Source organism: Carettochelys insculpta, chromosome 3, assembly GCF_033958435.1.
Source record: "Carettochelys insculpta isolate YL-2023 chromosome 3, ASM3395843v1, whole genome shotgun sequence".
Taxonomy (NCBI): Eukaryota; Metazoa; Chordata; order Testudines; family Carettochelyidae; genus Carettochelys; species Carettochelys insculpta.
This window is the reverse complement of record NC_134139.1, coordinates 190,074,102-190,082,929: the sequence shown is the minus strand read 5'-3', so window position 1 is coordinate 190,082,929 and position 8,828 is coordinate 190,074,102. Positions and strand designations below refer to the sequence as shown.

Here is an 8,828-nt window from a genome sequence, read left to right as displayed (position 1 = left end):
CTATTTGCAAGAGGGTGTTGTTGAAGAACTAACAGGGTCCAAAAAAGAACTAAATAAATTAATGGAGGTTATTAGCCTGGCTGGGTAGGAATGATGTCTCTGGCCTCTTTCTCTGAGGCTGGAAAGAGATGAGAGGAGAGGGATCACTTATGTTCTTATGTTATTTGCTGGGGCTCTTACCGTCCAAGCCTTTTCCTCCCACTGGAGGGGCTTAAAAGCCACGCCAGTCACCCTTGGGCGAGCAGGCTCCAGAAGGAACAAAAGGGCCAAACTGGTGGCATGGGGAGGGGGGTTCTTTGCCCCTGGGAGGGTGGAGTCGTGAGGCCCTCGCAGGGGGGCGCTGGGATTCCCGTACCCTTTGGCGGAGCCTGCAGGGCGGTGCCAGGTGCCTGCAGCTGTCCCCCAGCGCCAGGCCAGCCCAACCCAGCCCAGCCCAGCCCAGCTGAGGGCGGCTGCTACTGCTGCCATGGGCCCCCACCTACGTCAATGGAGCGGAGCTTTCCAGCAGGCACCACGCAGCACCAGCAGGGAAGAGACGGACACGCACGCGCATCAGCACCGCACGCGCAGCGCCACGCTGCCTCGCCTCGCCTCGCCCCGCCGTCTAGGAGCTGCCGCGGCGGCCGGGCGGAAGAAGTGGGGAGGCGCCGTCCTTCCGCCCGGCCTGGCAGGCGCCGCTGGGGTATCGGCGCGTGCAGCCTTATGGCCGCGAACATGCTGGGCGCCGCCGGGGAAGGTACGTGGCGGGGATCCGGCCCCGGGCTTTCCCACCTTCCCTGCTCCCGAGTGGGGCGGCTCGCTCCGCCGCTTCCCTGTCCGGGCGGGGCCCTCCCGGCCGTGCGTGCCTCGCCTCTGGCTCGCCGCCCGCCCGGCCGGCCGGCAGCTGCCGCCTACAGGGTGCTAGATGCGGCGCTCCGGGTCGCAGAGCAGTGCCGCCCAGCGCGGCCGGTGCACAGAGCGGGCGGCGGGGGCGGTTGCTGCTGCTGGTGCTGCGCGTAGACCAGGCGCGCACCGCGAGGAACTCTTCCTTAGCGAATGATGCCTGCAGCTGAGTTCTCCAGCAGCCATGCAAGAGCGAATGATCACGGTAGCGCAGGGCTGCGTGCAGCTGTGTGCACTCACAGTGCAGGAGTAACTCATCACTGAGTACGGTCATTTTTACACCGTGATAAAGCCGATCCAATAATTGTAGAGGAGTCCTGCGTTCAGCGATGATATCACCGGTGTACATAAGTGAGCAGAATTTGCAGTGAGGTTTGTTGCAGGGATCTTGTTCCCTAGCACCCCTCCTCTACCTCGGCTACATTGATGACATCTTCTTCATCTGGACCTGTGGGAATGAGGTACTTGGAGAGCTGCACTGTGATTTCAACAAGAGATTCACTTCCTGGACAGTACTGTGCAGATAAGCAATGGTCACATAAATAACACCCTATACAAAAACCCATGGACTGCTATGCTTATCTACATGCCTCCAGCTTCCATCCAGGGCACAATGCATGATCCATTGTGTACAGCCAGGCACTAAGGTACAACCATATTTGCTTTGATCCATCAGACAGAGACAAACATCTACAAGACCTTTACCAAGCTTTCCTCAAGCTACAATACCCATCTAAGGAAGTGAGGAAACAGACTGACAGAGCTAGACGGGTACCCAGAAGCCACCTGCTTCAAGACAGACCTTGCAAGGAAAACAAGAGCCCACCACTGGCCATCACACACAGCCCCTACCTAAGGTCTCTCCAACGCATCATCAGTGATCTGCAACCAGTCCTGGACAATGATCCTTCACTCTCGCAGACCTTGGGAGTCAGGCATGTCCTCTCCTACAGACAGCCTGCCAATCTTAAACAGATTCTCTCCAGCAACTATAGATCACAACACAGTAACTCCTAAACCAGGAACCAATCTCTGCAACAAACCTTGCTGCCAACTCTGCTCACATATCTACGCCAGTGATATCATCACAGGCCCTAACATCAACCATACCACCAGGGGCTCTTTCACCTGCACATCTGCTAATATAATCTATGCCATCATGTGTCAGCAATGCCCCACTGCAATTTACATTGGCCAAACTGGACAGTCCCCACGTAAAAGAATAAATGGACATAAATCAGACATCAGCAATGGTAATGTACAGAAGCTGCGGGAGAGCACTTCAATCTCCCTGGACACTCAGTAACAGATTTAAAAGTAGCAGTCCTAAAACAAAGAAATTTCAGAAATCAAATGGAGAGAGAAATCTCTGAGCTGCAATTTATTTGCAGATTTGACTGCATCAGCTACAGATTAAACAGAGACTGGTAGTGGCTGGCCCCTTACAAAAGCAGCTTCTCTTTCCTGGGTGTTAATATCTCCCCATTAGACTCTGACAGTGGGCCCACATCCCCCTGTCTGATCTGAGTTGTTTTTTCCTCTTTTGATGCATGCTACTGACAATGGGCCATTTCCACCTTGCTGAATAGACCTTGTCAGCTTTGGCCCTCCCTTTTACTGGGACCCCACTCTTTAAATACCCCTCCAGACCCCCCAACTCATGCATCTGATGAAGCAGGTCTTTGCCCTTGAAAGCTTTTGCTTCAAAATATCTGTTACTCTACAAGGTGCCCCAGGACTTTTTGTTGTTATGTGCCAAAGGTATATCTTGCCAGAATAAGTTAGGCAGCTAGTTCATCAGACATTTTCATCTGGCCCCTGAGCTCCCACTGGGGACTGGGGTCAGGCGCTTGCCTTGCTCCTCATGCTGCTCCTGCTGAGGAGCAAAGCTGGGGACTTCCCTGCTCTGATCATGCTTCCTGACTAGAACACCAGGCAGAGTATTGGGGCTCGTGGCTGTTCATGGGCATCCATTTTTTCTGTGCTCCTCTATTGGCTGGTGCCCCATGGCATGCCCCTTTTGCCTAGTAGCTCATACGCCACAGACAGGAGGTTGGGTCAATGAACATCAATGGCCTGCTATGGTATTTGCTTACCCAGATGTGGCCTCAAGCCCAAAGTTAGCACACCCCTGGACTAGAGCACTCACCTAGGCTACATCTACAGTAGCCCCTTCCTTTTGGAAGGGGCATAGTAATGAGTGAGTTGAGAAGATGCTAATGGGGCGCTGCCATGAATATGCAGCACCTTATTATCATAATGAGCTGCACATGATTCGAAAGCTTTGAAATCGCACACTGCCTATGTAGATGGGGGCCTTTTGAAAGGATCCCCTGGACTTTGAAAGCCCCTTCTTCCTATTTGGTTTTAAGAAGAAGGGGCTTTCAGAGTCTGGGGGTCCTTTTGAAAGGCCCCTGTCTACATGGGCAGCATGTGATTCGAAAGCGGTGCTTTCAAATTGCTCACACCTGCCATTACACTAATGAGGTGCATGTTCATGCCAGCTCCTCATTAGCATCTGCCAGAATGCCTCATCGGAGGGGAGAGTGTGGCCACAGCCTGTGGGTATGTTTATACTTAATGTGAGATCAATCCGGTCAGGGTTGATCTTCAGGGGTTCAATTTCACATATGTAGTAGGGACCTGCGAAATCGACATTTATGTAGCTGGAATTGACGTATCTAGGATCAACTTATCTGGATATCCTCACAGAGGGAGGTGACGGGAGAAACTCTCATGCTGACTTGCCTTACTCCTCGCAATGATGAGGAATACCAATGTCTTCTGTAGAAGAATGACTGCTTTTAAATCCCTTATTGAGTGTTCAGTGAGGTTAAAGTGTTCCCTTATAGGTTTGTGTATATTCCAGTTCCTGAGATCAGATTTATGTCCACTCATCCTTTGGCACAGAGGCTGTTGGGTTTGTCCAGTTCTGTTTTCCTCCATTTTTTTCATCAGTGGATTTTCACCTTGAGAGCTCGTGACCCAATAAATGTGTTAGTCTCTAAGGTGCCACAGGACTGCTTGTTATTTGTAATGTCCACTTGCAGTCATGTCTCAGCTTGTAAAACTGCATATAGCATTTTCAGCATTACAACCTTCCCCCTAAGACTTTCAAAGCACTACATAAACATTGTCATCTGTTACCATTCTCCTTAACTCTCCTTATCACCATTTTATAATGTGAGTAACTGAGTCACGGAAAAGTTACTGAGTGATGTGCCCAAGTCACATAAGAACATAAGAACATAAGAATGGCCATACTGGGTCAGACCAAAGGTCCATCAAGCCCAGCATCCCATCTGCCGACGGTGGCCAATGCCAGGCGCCCCAGAGAAGGAGAACAGAAGACAAGTGATTTATCTCCTGCCATCCATCTCCTGCCCTTGTTATGAAGGCTAGGGCACCATACTTTATCCCTGGCTAATAGCCATTTATGGACCTGACCTGCAAAAATTTATCAAGCTCTTTTTTAAACCCTAATAGAGTCCTGGCCTTCACAGCCGCCTCGGGCAAGGAGTTCCACAGGTTGACTGTGCGCTGTGTGAAGAAAAATTTCCTTTTATTAGTTTTGAACCCACTACCCATCAATTTCATTTGGTGTCCCCTAGTTCTTGTATTATGGGAAAAGGTAAATAATTTTTCTATATTCACTTTCTCCACACCATTCATGATTTTATATACCTCTATCATATCGCCCCTCAATCGCCTCTTTTCCAAACTGAAAAGTCCCAGTCTCTCTAGCCTCTCCCCATATGGGACCCTTTCCAAGCCCCTAATCATCTTAGTCGCCCTTTTCTGAACCTTTTCTAATGCCAATATATCTTTTTTGAGGTGAGGAGACCACATCTGCACGCAGTACTCGAGATGTGGGCGTACCATAGTTTTATATAGGGGAAGTATGATATCTTTTGTCTTATTATCGATCCCTCTTTTAATAATTCCTAACATCCTATTTGCCTTACTAACTGCCGCTGCACACTGCGTGGATGTCTTCAGAGAACTATCCACTATAACTCCAAGATCCCTTTCCTGATCTGTCGTAGCTAAATTTGACCCCATCATGTAGTACGTGTAATTTGGGTTATTTTTTCCAACATGCATTACCTTACACTTACCCACATTAAATTTCATTTGCCATTTTGCTGCCCAATCACTCAGTTTGCTGAGATCTTTTTGTAGTTCTTCACAATCCCTTTTGGTTTTGACTGTCCTGAACAACTTGGTGTCATCTGCAAACTTTGCCACCTCACTGCTTACCTCATTTTCCAGATCATTGATGAACAAGTTGAACAGGATCGGTCCCAGGACTGAGCCCTGGGGAACACCACTAGTTACCCCCCTCCATTGTGAAAATTTACCATTTATTCCCACCCTTTGTTTTCTGTCTTTTAACCAATTCCCGATCCATGAAAGGACCTTTCCTCCTATCCCATGACCACCTAATTTACATAAAAGCCTTTGGTGTGGGACCGTGTCAAAGGCTTTCTGGAAATCTAGGTATATTATGTCCACTGGGTGCCCCTTGTCCGCATGTTTATTAACCCCTTCAAAGAATTCTAATAGATTAGACAGACACGACTTCCCTCTGCAGAAACCATGCTGACTTTTGCCCAACAATTCGTGCTCTTCTATGTGCCTTGCAATTTTACTCTTTACTAGTGTTTCTACTAATTTGCCTGGTACTGATGTTAAACTTATCGGTCTATAATTGCCAGGATCTCCTCTGGAGCTTTGGAGAAAAGCATCTTTTGTGCATGAGCTTAGAAACCAGTCCTATTACTGTGGCCTCAGTTTAGCAAGGTGCTTTCCTGGTTTGTGGCATCTGAGTCAGTGGGTGTTACTTCACTTTGTTGAAAGTTTATATAGTTGAATAGAATCCCTTTGTCCTGTTTTAGTAAACTTAAAATAGTCTTTCTCTGTTCATCTCTTAGATGTTGGACTAGGAGTAAAAACTAAACATATAGCACTGGTAGTGATTCCTTGTCCAAGAAACCCCAGTCAGCCTTTGTGCTAGCTGCTCTGCAATATGACATGTAATACAAGATGGATGAACACTGAAGTGGAGCAGGGGCAATGAATGCATTTTTACGGTCTGATTGGTCAGTGTGTATGTCAGAGTCATGCATCCTCAACTTATTGGCCTCTGTATCTTTATTCACATTTCTACAATATACTAAAGCAGCTGTTACTGAATCAGCTCATTATTTATTTGAACACTGGAGATGGTAACTGAATTTATTTGCTTATTTATAGTTACTGATGGAGTGTGTAGCACTGTGGTGTTAACTTTGCATAGATTATTGATATGTTGTAACAGCCTCTTCTTCTGTTTAGCAGAGAGCAGTAGATGTGAATCAGAAGACCAGGTCCCTCTGCACGAAGAATTTATTTACTGTTATGGAGCTGCAACTCAGGTCTTAAAGTGTGGGCCGTGGAAGAACCTCTTGGAAACTGAAAGTAAAACTCTCCCCAAGCTCTTATTTTTGATTATTCCAGGTAAGTTTAGGAAACAGGTGCTAAATTCTATTTAAAATGACACTGGGAGGTTAAAATTGAGTATGGCAAAATTACCCAATACATCACATAGGAATTTGAAATAGAGGCAGGAATATGACCCAAACTCCTTACTTTAGCAATAATTGCCTGAGAAACAGTAAGGCAATGAATGACCTTTGTGATTTTCCAGTTCATTTTCATGTTTGACTAAAGAAAAAAAGCTCTTTATTTCTAAGTACACTGTGGCGCTATAAATAATTATTCATGGGCAACTTAAAAAATAAATAATTGTTTGGGTAAGGTGTATTTGGGCACAAGTTGCATCATTAAAAAATACCTTAAGATACCCTGATCTTCAGTGGTAATTGGCATCTTAGAATTGGGTCTCCAAATGTGTGAAGATACATTAAATATGTATCATTTCTGTCATTGAACAAAAACATATTGTATATTAAAAATATTTAAAAAAATGCCCTATGCCTTTAAATGTTATGTCTGTTTTTGCAGGAAAAAGCAAAAACGAAAAACTAAAATAACCCATACCGTCTCCATTCTTGGATTCATATGCAGGTTTTGGAAGACTCCCCTAAACTGGTGCGTGTTTGATATTTCAGGGCATATCTGTTTGGGACTCGGCACCACATATTGTATGGTATTTGCTGGAGTTGGATGAGCATTTCATTTTAAAACATCTGCTAATGTTAAAATTATATCTATTGAACTGATAGTTTAGAAATAAAGCTAATACATAAGCATCAGACATTGCCACCTTTTCAAGGCAACAACTGAAGTGAAGTACAGTACTAGCTAACACTAGTAAGGGAGGCAGAATCTGTTCCTACAGTGACCTCTATCTGACTCCCCTCCCTGTCTGCTTGATTCCTCACCCCACCCCAGCCCACACCTCGAAGTCAGCAGGGCTCCTCAAAGGAGCATGATTGAGACCAACCTCTGTAGCATGCAGTCTGCTTTCAATACATGTACTTTTGGAAATCCAAAATAGATCTGCTGAGTGTTTCTCCCATACTGTAGCTGTGTTCCTGAGCATTTCAAGATTTGAAGTAGTAAAGTTGGGAAAAGGATGATTTGTGAGGCAGTGGGGTGACAACGCTACATAGATATAATTTCCGAGAGAACCATTCCACAGAAACATTGTAAATGCCTTTTGACCACACGAATGCCTGGAAAGAGCAGAAGTGAAACATTTATAGTAATATTTGTTCTTGTGTTCTGAGAACCTTTACTAACAGCTGAATCACGTTTTTGCCATTTATTTTCAGTACAAATTGGACATTCCCCCAACTGTGAAAACATTTTATTTAAATAAAGAGAGAGGCTGCTAAACAAGATTTGGACTAAGGAATAATGAATGATGGTGAGGGCATTTCCTGGCACTCAATAACCACCTGGAGGAGCTGAGAGACCTTGGCTTTCCCCCAGTCCCATATCCAGATGATTGTTTTTTCCGCTTTCACAGTTTATAGTAGCAATACTGACCTCCTGGTTCCTAGCAGTTAACAAAGTACCTTCTTATGTGTTAAAGTGTCATTCAAGTTTTAACTTTTTACCATGGATACAGTGATGTGTTTACAGAGCTAGTCTTTTCTTTAGCGGTTAGCAGCTGTAGAGTAACCAACTACAATTATGTATGTATTAATTTCTCTTAAGGTGATTGTCAATATTTTTTTTTTATCTGAGATGTTAAATATTGACCAAAGCAAAGCAGATGTCAAGTTTTTTTCCTCCAAGCACTCAAAAGTTAGGAAATGCTGGAACTAAGGTTTCCTGTGCAACCTTCTTTGGGTCCTCTTGTGAGAAGTATTATGACAGTCTTTAATCATGTGACTGAACACTATTTTTCCAAGCCCTTTTCACCCCTGCTACTTCCTTCCCCTTCAACACTAGCCATAGCCTTGTCTCCCTTCTTCCCATCCATGTTCCTTGCCTTTTCCCAGCTCCTAGCGAGAGCAGGAAATATCTTTCCTCTCCCGTGACACTTTTAGAGATTTCAGAAATGTTCCCATTCCACAGCAGGGTGAAACCAAGACCTTTCAGAGTTTTTCATGCAAACCAGAAAAAACATCTGTCCTAAATAGCCAGTGGCCAGTGGGTGGGACACTCAAGCTCTGCTGCTTTCCTTCATCCCAGGTCAGTGTCTCCATCCCAAGTGAGTACACCTGGTGTTCTGGGTTGGGTTTTACTTAGCAATTACATCCTGGTTCTGGAAGCCTTTTCCAACGGAAGTTTTGCAAACCAGTTCATTCCCACAAAGAGTTCGGGGGTTTGACAAATTGGCATTCATGACCAACAAAATAAAAATTTCGTCTGAAACTTGTCAACTACCTATAGTATTAACCCCTTTCCCAACATGCTCCGTTTCTCCTCCTGTGCCATTTTCTCATCCCTCTGCATAGGAATCAAGGTGTTTCCTTTTCTTTGTCTAGTCA

The 8,828-nt window shown here is 45.6% G+C and overlaps 1 protein-coding gene across 3 annotated transcripts in view; it reads left to right on the top strand.

Annotated features, from left to right (window-relative positions):
- Positions 1-628: 628 nt before the first annotated feature.
- Positions 629-8,828, top strand: part of LDAH (lipid droplet associated hydrolase) — a 210,370-nt gene continuing 202,170 nt past the window's right edge. For 2 of the 3 annotated variants that reach the window (XM_074988984.1, XM_074988986.1), the window contains exons 1-2: positions 697-736; positions 6,220-6,381. In XM_074988984.1, the coding sequence (XP_074845085.1) occupies positions 703-736; positions 6,220-6,381 (196 nt within the window). In that variant the 5' untranslated portion in view covers positions 697-702. Of the gene's footprint in view, positions 737-6,219; positions 6,382-8,828 lie in introns of all 3 variants that reach the window. The other variant, XM_074988985.1, reaches the window with a different exon arrangement.